Source organism: Camelus dromedarius, chromosome 11 (genome assembly GCF_036321535.1).
Source record: "Camelus dromedarius isolate mCamDro1 chromosome 11, mCamDro1.pat, whole genome shotgun sequence".
NCBI lineage: Eukaryota > Metazoa > Chordata > Mammalia > Artiodactyla > Camelidae > Camelus > Camelus dromedarius.
In genome coordinates, this window is record NC_087446.1 from 20,484,354 (window position 1) to 20,506,701 (window position 22,348).

The 22,348-nt window shown below is 34.6% G+C and overlaps 1 protein-coding gene across 1 annotated transcript in view; it reads left to right on the forward strand.

The window, feature by feature from the left end:
- PTPRQ (protein tyrosine phosphatase receptor type Q) overlaps positions 1-22,348 on the forward strand; it is a 186,761-nt gene that overhangs the window by 57,612 nt on the left and 106,801 nt on the right. Inside the window, exons 20-26 of the mRNA XM_031463085.2 lie at positions 10,916-11,076; positions 12,223-12,368; positions 16,281-16,449; positions 17,944-18,234; positions 18,499-18,774; positions 19,147-19,298; positions 21,391-21,532. Of these exons, the coding sequence (XP_031318945.2) occupies positions 10,916-11,076; positions 12,223-12,368; positions 16,281-16,449; positions 17,944-18,234; positions 18,499-18,774; positions 19,147-19,298; positions 21,391-21,532 (1,337 nt within the window). The remainder of the gene's footprint in view (positions 1-10,915; positions 11,077-12,222; positions 12,369-16,280; positions 16,450-17,943; positions 18,235-18,498; positions 18,775-19,146; positions 19,299-21,390; positions 21,533-22,348) is intronic.

Genomic DNA, 22,348 nt, shown 5'->3' on the forward strand with positions numbered 1-22,348 from the left:
GTGTGTGTGTACGTGTACGTGTACACACCACATCTTCTTTATCCATCTGTCTGTTGATGGACACATAGGTTGCTTCCGTGTGTTGGCTATTGTAAATAGTGCTGCTATGAACATTGGGATGTATGTCTTTTTGAATTAGAGTTTTCTCCAGATACATGCCCAGGAGTGGAATTGCTGGATCATGTGGTAACTCTGTTTTTAGTTTAAGGAACCTCCATACTGTTTTCCATAGTGGCTGCACCAATTTACATTCCTACCAACAGTGTAGGAGGGTTCCCTTTTCTCTACACCCTCTTCAGCATTTATTATTTGTAGACTTCTTGATTATGGCCATTCTGACTGGTGTGAGGTGATACCTCATTGTAGTAATTAGTAATGTTGAACATCTTTTTGTGTGCATGTTGGCCATCTGTATGTCTTTGGAGAAATGTCTATTTAGGCCTTCTACACATTTTTCATTGGGTTTTTTTTTTCTTTTTTATATTGAGTTGTATGAGCTGTTTGTATATTTTGGAAATTAAGCTCTCGTTGGTTGCATCATTTGTGAATATTTTCTTCCATTCTGTAGGTTCTCTTTTTGTTGTATTTGGTTTCCTTTGCTGTGCAAAAGCTTATAAGCTTAATTATGTCCCATTTGTTTATTTTTGTTTTTATTATTTTGCCTTTTGTGACTGACCTAAGAAAATATTGCTACAATTTATGTCAGAGAATGTTTTGCCTATATTCTCTTCTAGAAGTTTTATGGTGTCATGTCCTATAGTGAAGCCTTTAAGCCATTTTGAGTTTATTTTTGTGTATGGTGTGTGGGAGTGTTCTAACTTCATTGATTTACATGCTTCTGTCCAGCTTTCCTAACACCACTTGCTGAAGAGATTGTCTTTTCCCCCTTGTATATTCTTGCCTCCTTTGTCAAAGATTAATTGATCAGAGGTGTGTGGATTTGTGTCCAGGCTCCCTGTTCTGTTCCATTGATCCATATGTCTGTAGTATTGTCTGAAGTCTGGAAGGTTCTGCCTCCAGCTTTGTTTTTTTTTCTTCAGGATTGCTTTGGCAATTCTGAGTATTTTGTGGTTCCATATAAATTTTAGGATTATTTTTCTAGTTCTGTGAAAAATGTCCTGGGTAATTTGATAGGGGTAGCATTAAATCTGTAGATTGCTTTGAGTAGTATGGCCATTTTTAACAATATTAGTTCTTCCAATCCAAGAGCATGGGCTATCTTTCCATTTCTTTGAATCATCTTCAGTTTCCTTTTTCAGTATTTTATAGTGTTCAGAGTATGGATGACATCTAGATTTTTGAATCAAGGGTGATGACTCTGAGATTTTTGATACCCTTTTGCTGAGGTAGGGAAAAATGAAAAAAGTTAATGAAAATGAGAATCAGGGCTCTTCTTGCTGGCGTTTCCAGCCCTACACTGTGAGAACAGTATCATTACTGTATACAGTGATCGTGTTGTGTAAGTACAACTCCCCAATAGTATGTTTTCTCTCCTCTTTCAGGGAGTCTCCCTTTTCTGTCTCACTTCCTAAGATGGATTCTAGATACAGAGGAAGCCCACTGAATGCAGGGTGAGGAGATCTCAAGTCTGTGATGCTGTGGTTCGTCTCACCTGGCTTTTTGGGAATCTTTCTGGTGCTTACCTGCTATCCTAGCTTCTAGTTTGAAGGGTTTTATTTTCTGTTTGAAACTTGATCCAACCTCAGGCTTATTGTAGTGCCCTGGCTCTTAGTCTGAATCAACCCTCTCAACCGTCAGGTAGCTAATGCTCTAGGTTGTTTTCTCTTACCAGTTTTTCACTTGAAGGACTGGGAAGGTGACCTCCACATCCTTCCCTAGCTCTGGATGGCCTGCTAGAAGAGCCCTTAGATCTTACTGGACATGGTGCCATATTGAAGATGGAGATTTTCTAAGAGGCTTTTCATTTTCCTCTCCATCCTGAGAAGGAGCAAGCCCTCCACACTTTGATTTCCTTCACAAACCTATTGGGGGTGTTTTCATCACTCTACCCTCACCTGAATATCCAAGGACACTCCAGTCTGACTGCTTTGTCCTATTCTTTCTCTCTCCTTTTCTTATTAGCACAGAACTTTTTCTTTTCTTGACTAATGAAAGCCCCTTTCTTGACTTGTACAACTTTAATGTCCCAATCATGCAAAATTGACTTTCCATGTGGAAAACACTTGTTCCTCAACAGAACTTGGCTTTAGTTCACACACACACACAAACCCACACCACACATAGCGAGGGAGAGGGTAAGAGAAGAGAGAGATGGTGAGAGAAGAGAGAGAGCGAGAGCGAGATCCTATCTGCTTCAAGATCTACTTTGTTTGTTTTGGGGGGAAGTAATTAGGTTTTTATTCATTTATTTATTTATTTACTCATTTATTTATATGGAGATACCAGGGATTGAACCCAGGTCCTCATGCATGCTAAGCATGTGCTGCACCACTGAGCCATACCCTCCCTTCCAAGATCTACTTCATTCATTGCTGTATCTGGAACAGAAACTACCTGGCTCATAACTGAAATTAAGTATTTGTTGAATGGATGCATTCAACTTTATTATTATTGATATTAAATTTTTAATATTTTTCAAGAGTTAAAAATTTAATATCGACTTTTTCTCTTCGCACTTCTAGCTTCTGAGTAGTGGTGCTTTTCCAGACAATGGATGCCTCAGGTTGAATAAGGACATAAAAAGAAAGAACAAAAAAGGAAAGACACCTTAACATGTTCAAGAATATTATCTATAATAGCCTGAAATATATATTAATGATAATGAAGTATATACAGCGATATTGTAAAATTCCCAGCATCTTCTTACCTAAGATACTGTTGGAAGCTTTAGCCACTGCAATTAAAGGAATAGTCATAATCCTGGGTTCTTTCATATCACTATCACTAATTCCTACTGCTTTTTTGGAACTCCTGCCAGCTCACTTTTTTGGGGGGGAGGATAGAAGGCATGTATCATGATATAATGCACATGCATTTTGAGTCAGAGAGACATAGGTTTGAATCGTGGGTCTGCCACTCAATTATCTATGTGATTTTTTAAAAATACTGTATAAGTAGTGGCTATCTTTATTAACAAGGTTCCTATTTCAGGGGTTCACATTTCTCTCCTAAATCTCAATTTCCATCATTTTAGTTTCTTTCAGTAATTACCAAATTCTTTTAAAAACAACACTTTGGTATATTTGCTATTTTCAATATGTCTGCAAATTGTAGGTTGCCTATTTTATGTGATATACTGGATGACTTCTCTGTCATGAGTATTTCTTTATAAAATAGCTTATGAGGATTACTGTGCAATTATTTTATAACCACTACTGTGTGAGACACATTTAATTTGTAGACAGTGTGTTCAGAAATCTGTTTCCACCTACTGCATTTTAAAACAATATTTCTTTCTAAAGTTTGCTTTGTGAAAAAAAATTTGTCATCTAAGTAGCATATTTCCCTCACTTATATTCATAAAGTCTGTTTGTATGTTTTCAAATGAGAAACAATCCTTGCATTCTTAGGCCACCACCATTAAATAAATGAATTTCTACTAGAGCCCTCTAAGCTTATTTTTTTTAAATACAGTTTGGATTGAGGTATGATATTCTAGTAAACTGATACACAACTTATTTATTTTATAGTTGAATTCAACTTGGATTTGCTCAGCAATTTTCCTTTAGTAAAATTTAACAGTAGTTTTCTTCCTTGTTTGTAAAACTTCTAAGCAAATGACCCATAAGATATAGCTAAAAGACTGAGGATGAAAATCATGCTGAAAATTCTAGCTTATATATAAACCTTGGCTTTTAAATGTTTCTCAGTTTTCTTAGTAGCCATTATGAGAAGTCTGACAAATGTTTATTAAACTCTGTGGGGAGTTAAAAAATGTACAGAACCTTAAAATGATTGTAGACTAATTGGAGATAAAATATGCTCATGTGAAAAAAATTTTAAGCACTGCTAAGCAATATATTAGGAACTAGAAAGAATTCAATAGCAGCTCTTTATTAAATGTCATTGGTCAAATAATTTCCCCTGTAACATAAAGGCTTAGCTTTGGAAATGGGTTTCAGTATGCTAAAAGATTTTTTTTTCCAGTTTGCTAAAAGATTTTGACTCTATTAAAACTACAGTTTGAACGTATGATATAGATTAATAATTAGAATGGAAAGGGGGTCATTTCAAATTTCATGAATTTACTTCCCATTTTGGAATGAAGGTGGTAAAGATAGGTTGATAAGTCAGGAGAACATCTTCAGTGGGAACAGGATATGAAGGCTTGGAGGCAGCATGAATGAACTGTGTCAAGAAGTTTGTACGTAGCATTGTAGAAATGAAATGGTGGGGCCAGATTAGAATGGTGGGAGAAACAAACACAGATAGGAGGAGTGGTTGAGTCCAAGGGTGCTCTTGATTGTTTAGCTTGATGTTTCTAATGAGATGTTAAGAGCTCTGTCTCAATTCTTTCCTGCTGATCAATTTCATGAATGTCTCGGATGAAGCTTGGATACCAAGGTGACAAACAGACTATCTGTGGGCCACCCCGGCTTTGCTGGCCCAGCAGAATGTTAATACATTCTAAATAAAGTTCTGATAGCATTTTAAAATTATTAAGTATCTAGTGAAACTTCAGTTTTCTTTGTTTCTTACAAAAATCAGAGTATTTTTGACATATTTCTCATAAGAATCAGCTGTTGTTGAATAGAGGCTGTCTTTAGATGGAGCATTTGCTTTGCAGTTTACCTCAGTTCCCACCACAGTTCTGTTTTAAATTCAAGATTTTTTAGTCCTTTATTTTGCCTGTGTGGATCTTGAGTTTTTATATCTTAAATTTGGGAGGTCATTTTTTTAAAAAATCACGTTTTTGAAATGTACAAAGTTAGGAGGGATTGTGATTGGGGAACAAAACATTTTGGAGAGGTAAAGAAATGGGCTCAACAGAGATAGTGAGCATTTTGGGACAAATGTGTTTAGCTTCTTACCTAAATTTTCTTATTTGTTTTTCACAACAATACTATAAAGTGAAGAATATTATCACTATTTTATAGTTGTGGAAACCAAGTCTTGATGAAGTTAAGGAGTTGCTTAAGGTTACGGACCTAGAAGATGACAGAGTCATAACCAGATGTGGTTTACTCCCAAATCATGCTTTTCTCAAATCACTAGGAATAAGTGTTATAATCTGCCTTTGTTCTGAAAACTCAACAGTACACTTTTAGAACTAGGGATGTCTTAGTTTTATAACAGCATTTGTGATAAAGACTGATGGAGTGGGGTGGGGCTACAGCTCAGTGGTAGAGCGGGTGCTTGGCGTGAACATGGTCCTGGGTTCAATCCCCAGTGCCTCTGTTAAGGGGGGAAAAAACACTGATGAATTTATAATAAATTAAACTTATTGCATCAACTCATCTGGCATAGTTCTACCAAAAAAAAAATCACTGGCTTAATACTGGTTTACATTAGTTGATAGACTTTATCCATCACGAGAGAATAACTATATTGTTGCATGCGCAAATCAGTTGGACTACTGGTCCCCACAGTTTAAATACTAAATGGACAAAGTGAGCTTGCCCAGGGAGGAGCGATGATGATGGTGGAAATACTCAGGATCAAGGCATATGAGAAACTGTTGAAGAATGGGAATATGTGTTAAGATTCTTTCAGCTTCAAGTGACTGGGCCCAACCTAAATTGGCTTAAGCAAAATATTGACACATTTAGCTGAAAAGTCCAGGGGTGTACTAACTAGATGTAGGAACTCAAATAATTTTATCAAGTGTGGTTAACAGCAAGAAGCTTGGTGTGGGCAACAGCAAGATGGCCCTGTGCCTTGAATAATAATGGTACAGGAAAAAAGTGGAAAGGGATGAAACTGGGGGGGGGGGGGGGTAGGGGGGGCAGGCCAGATACACGGAGACTTGAGGCTTAAATGAGGATTAGTCTATCTGTCTGTCTGTCTATCTGGAGAGAGAGAGAGAGAGAATGAATCTCAGTATTGCATGGGATTTTTAATTTTTATTTTAATCATTTACCCAAAGATCACACCCTGGAGAAAACACTCAAAGGAATTTTCCATTACTCTTGGAATAGAATCTGAGCTCTTTATTCTGCCCTGAGGCATTTTGTCCATTCTCAGGAGATGAAATCTTTCTCCTCCAGCTGAAGTACAATCCCTCCTCCTGTCTTCTGGGCACTAATTCCTTATGTTTGCTTCATGACCATGGTTGATAAGTGTATAAGTGAGCTTCAGACTCATTCTCCTTAGTGGCCTTTCATTCTAACCTTATAAATGTGTCTTTTCTGCTAAAGGCTAACAAGCAAAACAAAGTTAAGCCAAATCAAACGAAATCAACCAGCCAACCAAATGATGACAGTAGAAACAAGAGTAACAACGATGAGTATTCTATTTCAATTTCTGTAAGATTCTAGAAAAGCTTTAGGATCATAGAATGTGCAACTATTTATGCCTTGCTAGTTTGGGGTTGTTTGATACATAATTATGAAGTTACTGGTACTGTCCAGCTTTGCAGAGTAAATATTCTAGAGTAACTGCACCATAGAAGACTAGTTTCCTTATAGTGGGAAAATTAGTGAAGTTGCTTGTTCATATGTAGGAGAGAATGATTTGATAGAGTCAGCGAAATGGATGTTGAAATTATTTTGAGGAGCAGTATATACTGAGTGAAAGGATTAACATAGAATATTTAGATAAAAGCAGATTAAAGTTTTGAAAATAAATTGATAGGAATGAACAGGAATGGTATATCATCAAATTAGGCTGTCCTCATGGAACAAAATATCAGATGATGAAAATTAGAATTAAGACCATGACTTTTTGAAGAATCTCAGACCTTGTGTAGAAAACTGTTCCTGTTCATATTTGGGGAAATGGAGAAATGGAACTTTTGTTTAAGTTTTTCCGTATGGTTTTGGTATTCATGATTCCTCATGGGCAATTATTGCTTAGCATAGTCTCGACATGATAAGAAATGAACAAAGGAATTGGTTAAGCAAAGCAGAAAAACTACTCTTAAGCTCTAGAATTTTCTTTTTGTCCTAGATGTCAAAATGTGGTCTATCTTTTGGGGAAAAAAATATAGATTAACTAGGAAATAACCTCCCCTTAAAGATTCCATTAATTTCATCCCAAGACATTCTTGGGGTAACCAATGAGTTTAGACAAATAGAAAAACTCCATCTTATATTAATTCAAATGACTTTGAAATTATTTGGAATAATTTTGATTTATTAAATTCAGAAAGGCTTTTAAAATGGTGTAATGAATTTCTAGAATTAAATCAGTAAAATGATTACACTGAGGACCTCCTCCACCCCGCGTTTTTTTTTTTTTGTTTTTTTTTTTTTTTCCCTCAGTTTGAAAATGTGCACTGCTTGGAAGGTTTGGCTGATATAGAAAGTTACCTACTCGACACGTTAAGTGTTGTGTGATATTTCTATTCCTTCCGTTTCCACACAGTTTATGACTTCGGATATGTGACAGTTAGACCTACTTTGTCAAGTAGACTGTCTCTTCCTCTCCCTTTCTCACTCAGCTCCCTATTTTACTCACAAATCTCACAGACCAGCTCTCTAGTAAGCAATTTGTTGCATCTCTGGGGCTGTACTTTATTCTCTTCTACTTTTTGGTCACAATTAATTTCCTTGCTCATCTCTTTCTCTTCTTCTTTGCTTTTGGACACTAGGAGGAAAAAGTTACTGTCCTTAAGGGGATCACACCATTATTAAGGAATTGTATTGTAATTATTTACTGCTCTGTCTCTCTGTGTTGAGGGTAGAGCCTGGCTCTTTCTCATTTATGCCTAACATAGTTCCTGACATAAAATAAATGCTGAATAAATTTTGTTGACTATTGATTGAAGACATATCACTAAATTCAGAAGGGGTGGGGAAAGTATCTGTCTGTCTTCACTTGCAGCACTGTCTAAAAAACAGTGCCCCCTTAACTTCCATATACATTGCTCTCTGTTTAAAAGACTAAAATAAAATATAGAAAAGAAATTGTGTGAATAAGTTATTCCAAAAATTGGACTGCAAATGACCAATAAGAAGACATTCTATTTCACTCATTGTCAGATGTGCAAATTAAATGTTTTTGGTCCATTAAATTCGCAGTAATTAAGAAGATTAATATCCAGACTAATAATGAGAGTTTGCACACATTGTTGTTGTGACTCCAAGTTATAATAATTTACAATTTGGAGCTGTAATTATTTTGGGAGAGTTATCTTTAAAATAAAATTTTTTAAAAATTTGATTCAATCACAGTATTGGGAATTTAACCTGCAGAAATGGAAGTATCATTATGAAAAGCTATTTGAGTTAAGAATGATTATTGCATCTTTGTTAGTAATAACTAAAGAAAGAAAAAAGGGAAAGAAACAACCTAAATGCTACTTTATAGAAAGAAGGCTAAATAACTACGATATGTCCTAATTAACTACAAAAAAAAAAACCCTGCATATAGATCATTGTTATTAACATGATAAAAGAAAAAAACCTAGATATAGAATATATACTTTTATGAATGGAAACAAAACACTATAATGATACATATAATAATCCTATTATAATATTTTTAGACTAGTGAGAACAAACAGATTTTAAAAATAAACCAAATGAACTAAATTCGGAGTAACAACTGATTATTGCAGGGTCAAAGTTGGGTTTCTCATGCAGGGGGGATTGTGACCCCTCTGAGCTGTAGGACTGCTCATGAGATGGCTCTTCAGAGAGTAGAGAGTTCAGGCCTCAGTCCACAGGTTTATATGTGTTTCCTCTAATCTGGCAACAGCATAAGAACAAGGAGGATGGGGTCAGGTCCTCGGGGACAGCATCACTTCTCTCTCCTTTTCCTTCTTCTGGGTTCTCAGTTTTAATGCAGACCATCTCTTACGTGCCTAAGATACATTCTGAACTTGTGTCGGAAGTTGAAGCTTCAGGTGAAGTTTATTTACGCTCAGATATTTTTCTACCATAATTATCAACATAGCCACAATTCTAAACTCTGAAACAGAAATAAACTCAACGTGCTTTTTGTGTTTGTCTCTGGAGATAAACCAGGGTAGACGTGGAAACTGTATCTGTATATGCTGAGGTGACCTATTGAGTCTGTGGTTCAAACAATTTGTAGAGACTGTCTTCTTTTTACTGAAATATGGAGATATATAAGACAGAATTTATGTTTGACCTGCATTTGTGAGGTAATTGCCTTGATTCTGCATTATCTATGGAACATAATTGGGATTTTTCCTATTGTAGGCAGATACTTACCTGCAATATTTTGCCGTGAAGATCAGGGCAAGAAAGCAGTGATGCAAAGCAGCAGAGAGTATAGTCTGCTTGAAAAGACATTTTAAAAATAGATATAATGCAGTTAGATTGCTTTAGCTAATTTCATAGCTTTAGAGATCTGAATTGGATTAACTATATTATAGTGTTCCAATCACCTGTGACCAGTGACAGGAGTATGGAATTGGGCAAAGTTTCTATGACAAGGCATCTTTCTCAGATTAATGGCCTAAAAGCCACAGCAGTAAGAGTTTTAAAAGCTCCTCTCCTGTAGTCTCAGCAAAGTCAAAGAAAGTTCTCCCCACTGCTTCTGAAAAAGGATGTCTGATGAAACTGTTTCAAATTACTGAATAGCCTGGCTAATCCTGCCTGTCTCCAGTCACTCACTCTGAATCCGTGTTTTTCTCACTATGGGAAGCTTTCTAACTATTTTTCAGATAACCACACTTATATTTGGAGTGATTTGATGCTTTTGTAAGACCATGGCTGAAATGTATCTCTTTGTGAATATCCTTAATTCACTTAAAATCTGTTATTCCCCTTAATGATCCAAGAATTCAAATATTTCAGTGGTAAAGAAAGAGCATTTTATGTTCAGGGGGAATATCCATTTACTTCTTGGATGCCTTGTGTTTCTAAAGAAGGAAAATAAATGAGATCACATAAGGCGTGTATCTTTTCTCTGGTATCAGTCATATTTCCTTATCTGGATTCTTTAATCATGTATTGCTCTTAAAACCTAAACTTGTTTTGAAAATGTACAGTTTTCAGTACCATTATAAACATTTTATTCTTTAGATTCTAATCTATACCCAATTCTATGGAAACTGAGATAACTGGACTGAAATTAATTGTAGAGCTATGTTGTTTAGCAACACTTTGCCCTAGACATCCCCCCTTCCCCGGGATTTTGGTACTTACTTGGAGAATTTTGAGTCAGTATTTTCTTATCTGAAGTGATATTTTGAACAGAGTTAAGATTTTGAGTAAGCAATGTGAGCTCTACTTTTTTCTTTCCTATATGTAATTCGTATCTTATTTTAAATCTTGTTTTCTAATTAAATAGATAAAAGATAACCCACAGACTCATTATTTTAGATATTACTATTCAGGTATTTACCATTTGTTTATTTGAATTAGTCTGAAATAAATGTTACTTTGTACAGTATATATAAAATGAGTTTGATAAATACATGGTATAAATGAGATTTTGCCAATACTTCAGAAGAACATATATTTGAGCAACTAAAACACTGGTATGAAAAGAGATGCTGTAATTACTTTGAATACACAGAATTCCTAGAGACCCATTAAAATCAGTCCAAGCAAACTGTGGTAGGAACATCCTATTAACACTTGGTTGAATCACTGAATATACTTGGAAACAAAAGAATTTTATTTATTGAATTATTCTGAAATTGACTGAAATGGACTCTTGTCAGCATTTCAGGATAAGTGGCACCTTTATCCTGTTAGTCTGGATTAATAAGCATCTGTGCATAAATATTGCTTATTTTTAATGTACTTGTGCTCAAAATGTATACACAATGTTTATTATGAAGGGCAACTGGACAGATAACCATCTTTTTTTCTCTTAGGGATAGATCATCATTAAAAACTCTTAATGTAACTGAAACATCATTAGAAGTTTCAGATTTGGACTATAACGTTGAATACACTGCTTATGTAACAGCTAGCACCAGATTTGGTGATGGGAAGACAAGAAGCAATATCATTAACTTTCGAACACCTGAGGGAGGTGAGTTCTTATGGATATAGACCGAGTGAAAGAATATCCTACTTAGAAAAAATGAATTAAATATAAAGATGTCTTATTAAACCCAGTATCTGTTATCATTACATGCAAAATTGCCTTTTGGTCACTTTCTAGCTGTATGATGTTGGGAAAGTTAGTTAATCTCTCTGTGCCTCAATTGCCCATCTGTATTATGGAAACAATATGTTACCTACTTCACGGGGTCCATGTGAGGATTAGATGAGTTTATATTTGTAAATGCACTCCGCACAGAACTCAACATTTGGTAAGTATTTTGTGTGTGTGTTAAATGGAATGAAATAAAACACACGAAGTCAGCTCTCTGCTTTGGTCCTCTATCATTCAAATTCTAAGTTAAATTAGAATTTCGTATTATATATCCCATATTGGAATCATGTTATAACATTGTTTTCATATCTAGGGCAGCAAGGATTTTTTAGAACTAGGGTAGTGTTCTGTGAGTCAGAAATCCATGTGCCCTGCATGGATACTGCTATGGTAGAGTGTTACGGGGATGGCCCCATGAGCCTTTTGGATTTCATTTCTGACTTTTAATTAGATATTATTCCTTTTTTTTTTAACATTTTTATTGAGTTATAGTCATTTTACAACGTTGTGTCAAATTCCAGTGTAGAGCACAATTTTTCAGTTATACATGAATATATATGTATTTGTCACATTTTTTTTCGCCGTGAGCTACCTTAAGATCTTGTATATATTTCCCTGTGCTATACAATATAATCTTGTTTATCTGTTCTACATTTTGAAATCTCAGTATGTCCCTTCCCATCCCCCACCCCCTTGTATACAAATACAAGTTTGTATTCTATGTCTATGAATCTGTTTCTGTTTTGTATTTTTTTTGTTTTTTTGTTTTTTTTAGATTCCGCATATGAGTGATCTCATATGGTATTTTTCTTTCTCTTTCTGGCTTACTTCACTTAGAATGACATTCTCCAGGAACATCCGCTGCTGCTGCAAATGGCGTTATGTTGTCAAGATATATTATTCCTAATTTGTTTTATTTAAACAATTATCATCATTTATCAAAGGCAGGTAACACTTAGAACACTTCAGACATTATTTGGAGACACAAGTTCAGTTTTTGTTCAATTGTTTGTTTTGTAGCACCCAGTGATCCTCCCAAAGATGTTCATTATGCAAACCTCAGTTCTTCATCAATAGTTCTTTCTTGGACACCTCCTTCAAAACCGAATGGAATTATACAACATTATTCTGTTTATTACAGAAATACTTCAGGCACTTTCATGCAGGTAAGACCTGAGTTTTCTCCTTGTTCTTTGTTTACATCCTTCAGCTCTGTTGATGATGACAAAGACTTGGCACAGTAGAAAAAGTCTCTTATCTTACATTGAGAATAATGCATAAACATCTTATCAAACTCCCATCAACATAGGAAAAATATGTTAGAGAGGTGTCAAATGCATTTTAATCTGTCTGTGCATAGACACACACAAACACACACATTTCTGTGCTAGCTTCAAATGTGTTACCAACAATGAAGCTGCCACTGTTTAAAACTTCTTTATATAAATATGAACCTCAATTCCACTTCTCCAAGAAGTGTTCTCTAGAGAGGTGATGATTTCATTTATTTATCAGCTAAAAAAATTTCCTTTTGTTTGTATGTAATATAAAGAGTTTTCATGTTTGGATGTGCTTATGTGTTTTTCTTCAAATCTAAAAATGTTTTCAGTTGTTAGCAGGAGGGATTATATCATTATTATGATTGCTTAGTATCAGATGTAATGAAACTACTAGGAAGTGCAGTTGTGCTTATTTAACTTGAAGTTATAAGGTCACAGTTTGCAGATGGACACTTTCTGGGATAGGAACAATAATAATTATTAAAATAGCTAACATTTCATTTAGAGAAATATTTTTAATTTTTTCAGCAGAATTCCTTTTTTATCTGAATTAAATATTTCACAGAACTCTAATATATGAAAAGAATAAAATTAGAGTGGTTGTGATTAAATCAGACATGGAGAGAGCTGGAATATAATCTGGGAAACACTAATTTAGAAGAAATACTGCCATTTATAGAACATGTACCTTGCAGATAGGAACTATTGACTGCATGTTGATTGACTCTGACTATTATTAACTCTTTGTATCCTTTTAAGCAGAAGGAGAATAGAAATAAGTCTTACTAATTCTAAATTGCCTAATTCCATTTGTGATTGACAACCCAAGTTTAGCCGCTAGAGTTAGTTCCTATGAGCAACAACCTCTGGGACTAAAGTATGACTTCCTTTGTGCAGTTTAGGTTAATGAATAGGGTCAGAGCAGCACTTTGCAAGCTGTCTCCCCCAGCAGTGAGTAAAAGGAAGCCCAGAGGTTGATTGGACTTTTACGTTCTGCTTAAGGTCCTCTAAGATTGGGACTGCATATAAAAGGAGAATCTCTTTTATTACTTTCTTTTAAACTCTGTGCATTAAGCAATTTTTGCTGTTTCTTTTTGTTCTGCTCTATTTGGGGAAGAGAAATGGGGATTAGTGTGCAATTTATACATACTTTTTAACCACAATGTGTTCATATATTTAACAATGTATCATTATGTCATAGAGGCCATTTGAATTGTGGATTTTTCTTTTTTCATGATTTAACCAATATTCAATATTCAAAATTCAGTAGTTCTGGATCCTAGCAAAGGTTTTGTGTCTGTACTGGTTACTTTATGGCTTATATCTGATTCTCTTTTGGTTTTCTTTGTCAACGTCTAAATAATCAAGTGTAAATACCTAACTATAATTTCCACATGATTTTATGAACCTCCTCATTCAAACTTGCGTATATAATATGATCCCATTTGAAATTTGTCCTAGAAAATGTAATCTTTTATTAAATTACATTAAGAATGCTTTTAAGTGTGACAGCTGCAAGAGGGCACAGGCTAATGATGTTCAAACATTTCTCATGTTCCTTGAAGTTCATCCGTGCTTTATTTCTCAAGTTAATGTTAAATATAGCATAAAAATCTTCACTACCTCATTTTTCACTTTAGATTGCTAGAACAGAAGAAATCCTCAAAATGAACATTTTGGGCCAGAATATAGGTTTTTACTTCCTCCCCTTCCTTCTCCCTCGCACAGAACTTTGTGGAGTATCTCATGCATGGCACATCATAATCTGCTCTCTGTCCCTGGTACCTGCTGCTTCTCTTAGCTCCCTCATCCGATAGCAAATGGCATGAAGAAAAGGGTTGTTGTGTGTGACACTTACCTTTCCATCACCTGAAGTCCCCTGGGACTGTATCATAATGCTCAATAAATGTTTTCCTTGTAGAACATAAAATTATCATAACAGACTAATATTATTTTCAGTGTTTAGTTATAATTTTGCAGCACTTTGAGTTTGTAGTGATCTTTCCTTCTTCTTACTTTGTGGGATTTAGTGTCTACCTGGCAGTCCATCTTTTCCTTCTTCCAGTTGTGCATTGTGTTTTTTATAGTGTACTAACTCTTCTACATTTTAACATTTACCCACTTACGTCTCCTCAGAGTGCCTGACAGTGTCTTATCATGTTAAAAAGTGTTAAATGAATACTGGTTGATTAATCAAATTTGAGAAGTTTTTACTAAATACCTTCTGATTTTATATATATGTGTATATATAAAATACACACACACAGAGTAAGCCTTAATTAAATAGTTTAAGCCACAAGACATTTTTTCCAGAAATAGATGAATGGAATAATCATGTGGATGATTGGTCTAATTCTAAATTTGTTACATGTCTGTGCATATCTGCTCACATTCAGCTGAATAACTTCTGGGTAATTCAAAATATCTGTTACTTAGTTGTCACCAAGGTCATAAGTAATCAGAATAAATCCTGTAACAAAGAAAAATAATAAAGCTACATTAATATTTTAAGAGATAATTTATATAAGCAAGTTAAGCCATGTGTAAAGTTGATTTTTTGGAAGATACAAAGCTCATGGATCACATTTTGAGTTAAAATATTATAATGTTTTAACTTGCCTATTCCTAAATAAGTCACCACAAAATTTAAGTAGATCTTTTATTCCAATCACTCTTCCCCAGACCCTCACCCCCAAATACTGGCAGAGAACCAGAGAAGTTTGCTGAATTTAGTTTGTTGATACATTGCAGAACCACGGTAACTGTAAATTATAGTCAAATTGATTACCTATGTTATTAATTAAACATGAATTTATTGCCATGTATTTGTTTATTCTTGTGTGCAAGAAATAGTATTGCTTTATATGCTTCATATCATCTAATTCTCAAAAGCTCTCTGTGAAGTGGAAATGATTCTTCCCATTTTACAGTTGAAGGAGGAGAAGCTTTGTGGTTAGATGATTTATCCATGGCCACCCTGGCAGAATAGAATGCAAGTCTTTGAACGCTAAGGGCTTTGTGTAGATTGAAATGATGCAGATCTCTCGGTATAGATGGATATTATTATAAAATTATTCTTACTAATTACCTACATGAATTGTAAAAAATCTGTGTTCCTTTATTTTAGAATTGATTTTGACTCTGTGTTTTGTGTTTAAAATTTGGTCAAGGAGGAAATGATTGCATATGTTCCTTAATTATCAAAAACTGCCTTGGGACAAATATAACTGAGTCAGACAAGAGGACTTAAAAATTCCTCTTACTTGGCATATATGAGAGTGCATCTAACTGCCTTCCCATTTCTCCCCATGATTGTGAAGAACAGAAGATCCAATAAGGAGGGATAATAACTATTTGAGTTCATAGAAAGAGATGAACACTTCCATAATTCCTTTATCACCATCTGGAAGAAAAAAATTAACATTTTTATACTACTCCCAAACTGGCTTTAAAAATACATAGTCATTGTTTTGAAAAATAGGTGACTGTTTCGTAAGGAACACTGACACTGAGCAGCACGGCTGGAGCATTTTCAGTTGACCAAAGGACCTTCCCCACTGCTAGCTAAGCTGGGGGTTTTTACTCTTTGTGACTCTGGACCGCTACCATCTATTCCTCTTTTAGCACGTACATATTTCCAGTTTAATTATTGCAATAAAAATGTTCTATGTTGATTTTTCGTAAAAATGAACATATTAAATAATGAGGCAACCAGTTCACGAATAATAATTATTTTGAAATGCTCATATGTCCTAAAACTATATTCTGAACAATTAAAATAATGTGTTTATTTTTCAGAATTTTACACTCCATGAAGTAACCAGTGACTTTGACAATATGACCGTATCTGCAGTAATAGATAAACTGGCAATATTCAGCTACTATACATTTTGGGTAACAGCAAGTACTTCAGTTGGAAATGGGAACAAAAGCAGTGACATAGTTCAAGTATACACAGATCAAGACAGTATGTAAATGAAAAGCATTTCTTAATCTTGAATAGGATTAGTTTAAAGCTTTATAATTATTTCAGAATCTTTTTTCTATTTGTATATAATGGTGGTAAAGTCTACATTTTATTTAGGCACATTTAAGTAGTCATAGAAGTTTGAAAATGCGTTTAATATAGCTATAAATCTACCACACAGTAACAGTCTTTTCTATTCATAAAAACAGGTATCATCCATTCATAAAAATTCTGTCACTTTTATTGCTTCGAAAGAGGTCACAGCCACTGGTTATGGGCATGCAAAATACTGCTGCGTACGTGGATAGATTTTCCAATACTTAATATCCATTTGCTCTAGGAACGGTATTTTTTTTTCTCTCTAGCAACTAGTTTCCTTTTCAGTCTTTGAACCCAAATAGGACTTTATGGAGCATCTTTGTTCTTACTTACACATTAGTTTGTGACTAATGTGCCCAAAATATCTTTTTTTTTTTTCTAACCCAACCCCAGAAGTTTCTTGTATGCAGCTTCTGCAGAATCCTGTTTGTGCTGCGTATTCAGAAGACAAAAATAACTGAAGTTCTTGCTGGTTTTTAGGTTTCAGTTTCGTGAATACAGTGATACATGGATCATTGCCTATTTCTCCTTGTGGTTGTCTCTGTTTTCCATTTATTTTTAAAAGAAAACGCAGTCTCTTATTGAGAAATGATACTGACCTAAATTTCTGCTGAGAGTAAAAGTCCATGTTTCGTATTTGAAGGTTATAAATTGACAGACACTAAGTATGAGGAGTGAATGCTTTCCCTGTTGTTGGAACAGTCTTTTATATTGTTTACTCATTGATCAGCAGAGTAGATATGATAAAATGTTTAGAAATAGGTGTTTGGGGAGTCTGCAGCAAAAATGCTTAGTACAATATGTGGTCAAATTCATTTCAGGCATTCGTTAACGCAGATCTCTCCCAAAAGTTCAGCCAACCTATAACGCTTTATCAGTTATTATGGCACCATGGATAATAAACATTTACTCTGCACCGTTCCAGGTGCAAGGTCCTAGGTGACTTTATATGTACAATAAGAATAATATTTAGAAGAAAGAATCTAAAAATATTGTTGAGGTAATATACACTAGCAAAATACATGTATTTGTGCAAATTACTCAGATATTTGTGTGTATTCATAATCTAATACACATAATCTCCATCACATACTCGTAATCTCATACACATGCTCATAATCTCCATCTTGTAGGAAAGAAAAGCCAAGATAATACTATATAAAACAGTTCTCACACATATTAAAGATGACAGGGTTTATATTGAATGATTTTTTGATCTGATTATTCAGAAGACATTTTGTAGTAGGCGAAGTTACCATACGTGCATTTAATTAACGTTAAGAGCTGGTGATGTCATAGATACCATTTCAATAATTTTCCCCCGGTTTGTGAATTTACTTAAATTTTGTTTAGGGTGACTGATGACTTTTATATTTTGCACATTACCTGTCATAGTTCCAGAAGGATTTGTTGGAAACCTGACTTTTGAGTCCATCTCATCAACTGCAATAAATGTGAGCTGGGACCCTCCATCTCTACCAAATGGTCTAGTCTTCTACTATGTATCTCTGAGCTCACAGGAGACTCCTCGCCATGTGAAACCACCTCTAGTTACGTATGAGAGAAGCATGTATTTTGATAATCTGGAAAAATACACTGATTATATATTAAAAATCACTCCATCAACAGAAAAGGGATTCTCTGATACCTATACTGCCAAACTACACATCAAAACTGAAGAAGATGGTAGGCTGGACCCTTTTATTCCCTGTTAAGCAGATTGTTGATGTTTTCTTGTTTATATTGCTTTCTGATAGAAAACATTATTCTTTAGCATTATATAGATTCTGTTCGTTCTTAAGTAATTAGCCTTTCAATAAACACAGTGAGTTCTGTTTCTTAAAATTAGTTACCTGTTGATAAAATTAAGTCCTGTTCTTATTAAAGCCTCTTCATTTTAATGCTAATTCACTTTTGTTTCATCGAGTATTCTTTTTTTTTCTTTTATAGTCCCAGAAACTTCACCAATAATCAACACTTTTAAAAATCTTTCCTCTACCTCAGTTCTCTTATCATGGGATCCCCCGGTAAAACCAAATGGTGCAATAATAAGTTATGATTTAACTTTACAAGGACCAAGTGAGAATTATTCTTTTGTTACTTCTGATAACTATGTAATCCTGGACGAGCTCTCACCATTTACATTATATAGTTTTTTTGCTGCTGCAAGAACTGTAAAAGGACTCGGTCCTTCCAGTGTTCTTTTCTTTTACACAGATGAGTCAGGTAAGCTGGAATCCGTATTTCTTCAAATGATTTAATTATTGCAGCATTTACTGTCTCTTTTTAAGGAACAGCATGAAAAAGGAAAGGAGATTTGATTGTCTATTTGTAACAGGCTGACAGCTATTCATCTGCTTTGCTGAACATTTTTTTTTTCTTTTTCAGTGTGAGCTTCAGAACAAAGTGTTCTGTTTAAAGCTCCCTTGGAACTACTGAGTTCCAAGTGCAACAGCATGATTACTTATACTTATTTCTGAAATTAAAATATGATCATTTTATAAATCTTTCTTAACTAGTGTCTTCAAGAAGCTATATCATGACAGTTTTCTGCTAAAAATGGTATGAATGTAAGTTTTATAATGTGTTTTCCTGCAGTGCCTTTAGCACCTCCTCAAAATTTGACTTTAATCAACTACACTTCAGACCTTGTATGGCTGAAATGGAGCCCCAGTCCAGTTCCAGGCGGTATCATTAAAGTATATAGTTTTAAAATTCATGAACATGAAACAGATACTGTATTTTATAAGGTAGGTCATTATACCAGCAAATGTTTATTTCACATATTTAGGAATTGAGTTAAAGTCTTTTGACATGCAGGGGGAAAAACTCCTTTAAATTATACAAGGACCAACTTTCTAAAATATCTTTTTTGTTTCCTACAGTGTAAGGTTGCTTGTGGAAAACACAGCAAACATTTGTCAGATATAGAAAAGGGCTACTTCATAAAGTGGTTTATTTAGAACGTGTAACTTCTAGATATCTACAAGTTAAGAAATAATTGCACCATTTTGTTAATGCTGGAAAGTATACAGTAAATTTTTTCAGACTATCTAAAACCTGTTGTTATCGTAAGTGTAGTACATTTCTACAGTCATCCCCCTTATCCACAGGGGATACATTCCAAGACCCCTAGTGGATGCCTGACTCTGTGGATGGTGCTGGACCTGTCCATATGTACTAGGTTTCTTCTTATACCTAAGTACCTATGATAGAGTTTAATTTATAAATTAGGCACAGTAAGAGATTAACAACAATAATAATAAAATAGAAAAATTATAACAAACTGTAATAACAGTTATGCAAATGTGATCTCTCTCTCAAAACACTTTACAAATTTAATGCCTTTTCCATCTTAACTAAGCGCTTATCACACACTGTGACCGTAACCTTTGCAGTTTGAGGTACTACAGTAAAACTATTACAGTTTTTTTCCTTCTTCCCAATTTCACTGGTAGACTAAGCTTCATTCTTACTGTAGATCTCAGCAATCTAAGCATATATTCTTTTTCTTTTTTTTTTTAATTAAGTTGAGAACTTTCATCTTTTCACCCAAGGGAAGCACTTTATGGCTTTTCTTTGGCATCTCTGAATTGCCAGCATCATTACTCTTGTACTTTGGGGCCTTTATTAAGTTAAGTCAGGGTGACGTGAGTCAAGCACTGGGATACCTCACAGTAGATCTGATAACCCAGAAGGCTGCTGACAGATGGAAAACGCTGGACAAAGGGATGATTCGTATCCCGGGCAAGATGGAGCGGGACAGCTCAAGGCTTTATCTCGCTACTCAGACTGGCACACAATTTAAAACTGATGAATTGTTTATTTCTGAAATTTTCCTTTTAATATCTTCTGGCTGTGGTTGACTCTGGTAACTGAGACTATGGAAAATGAAACCATGAATAAGGGAGGACTACTGTATTTGGTGTTTAAAAAAATAGTACCAAGTGACTGTTTTTAAACTTTTCAGAAAAGTGTTTATACTGGCCTTGTGGTAACCTTCCCAAATAGCATATAATCCCACACTAACTGGTCTTTTAAGATACATTATTATTCTTTTCCTTTCAATGCTAATTGGTTTCTGTGCTACAGTCCCTTTCCTACCTCCATTTTTAGGTTCCAGAATCAATGAAAAATACCCAAAGAACTGATGTAACAAAGGGTCTCAAATATACCTCTATGATTTCCAGCATTTAATTGCCAAAATACGATTAACTGGCATTTATTTGAGAAAGTGTTCTTTTTTTTTTTCCCCAAAAGGCAAAAGAAGTACTGGAATGCTCTTTAGGTACATCAAGGAAAGTGCAAAAATTCTCAGTAACCTTGTCCCCAACATTATATGCATTGCAATTTATTACTGATGGTAAATCATTTTTATAGCACATGTAGCTTACAAAGTGAATAGTAAAAATCAAAAGCAGTGAGTAAGGTTATGTCATAAGGAGCAAAATGAAGTACTGCTGACTGCTCCTAAGTTGGATTTCAGTTGAGGACTTTAATTTTAGCAAATTTGAAGGAAATAATCAGTATGTAATTCCAAGAAAAAGTCAGGCAGACAAAATGAAAACAAAATACTTCAACTTTAAAAACAAATGGCAATTATTAGACTCTTCAGGGCTGACAGGGTGCCCTGTTCATCCTTGCATCGTCAGCTGAGAACACCCTGTGGCTCACACAAAAAAAAATATTTAATATTTTAAAATTTTAATTAAAAAACCCATGCTTATTAAATTACAGGCTAAACACAGAAGATATAATTTTGATGCATTAAAATATTTCTTCCAGTTATAAAAAAAGTTTTTTGATGATTCATGGTGACTAAGAATTTTTTTGTGCTTTCAGAATATTTCAGGTTTTCAAACCGAAGCCAAACTTGTTGGACTGGAACCAGTCAGCACCTACTCTATCAGCATCTCCGCCTTTACCAAAGTCGGAAATGGCAATCAATTCAGTAATGTAGTGAAATTCACAACGCAAGAATCAGGTTAGACATGGTTTGTTGATCCTAAAATGTTTCATCTTGTATTTAACAGTTTTGTCTTTTGTTTCTCAGTTTATGTGATTAAGTATCAATATTTAATTGTTCATTCAAAAATAAGTTGAATTTTAGTGCTTTAAGGCTAGGCTGGGTCTTGTCTGCAATCAGATAGATGTATATTTACACATGGTTTTTCATTTTGAACTGAGGAAGTTGAAATAAAAGACTAGTTTAGGAATAAAGCAGGCTTCTAGAAATCTGTGAAAAATAACCTTCTAGATATCTGTGTAGCTACTTAAAAGGTTGTTGTGAAAAATATTTTAAAAAATCCATTTTAGTATTTTAGTACTATCTGAGGCAGGTGGGAAAAAAAAAAGAGACATGAACCAGTAGTCACTTTTAACAGTTTGATTTGTATCTTCATGCAAAAATACTTATGATTTTTTAAAGAAGCTGTGCTGTGACATTTAAAGACCACTAGTTATTAAGTAAATTTTTACTTTGCCATAGTCCATTTGTAACATGGGGAGTTGACTGTGAAGACTATGAAATACCACTCATTGGTCTAATTAAACAGCTCACCTGTGTGACGTATGTGCCATCACTCAACTGTGTACCGAATAGATTTCATTTATAACTGACTTAATGGTGGCTTAGAAATATACTTTCCTCCTCTCAACTGACCATATGTTTAAAGGCACCTCTTCTTCTCTCTTTTTTTGGCAATGATTATTGAATAAGCTCAACATCCTGTTCTAGTCATTTCTTCCCTGAACCTCTGGCTGTACTTCCCCTTGTTTTAGTGAATTTCTAAATAGAAAT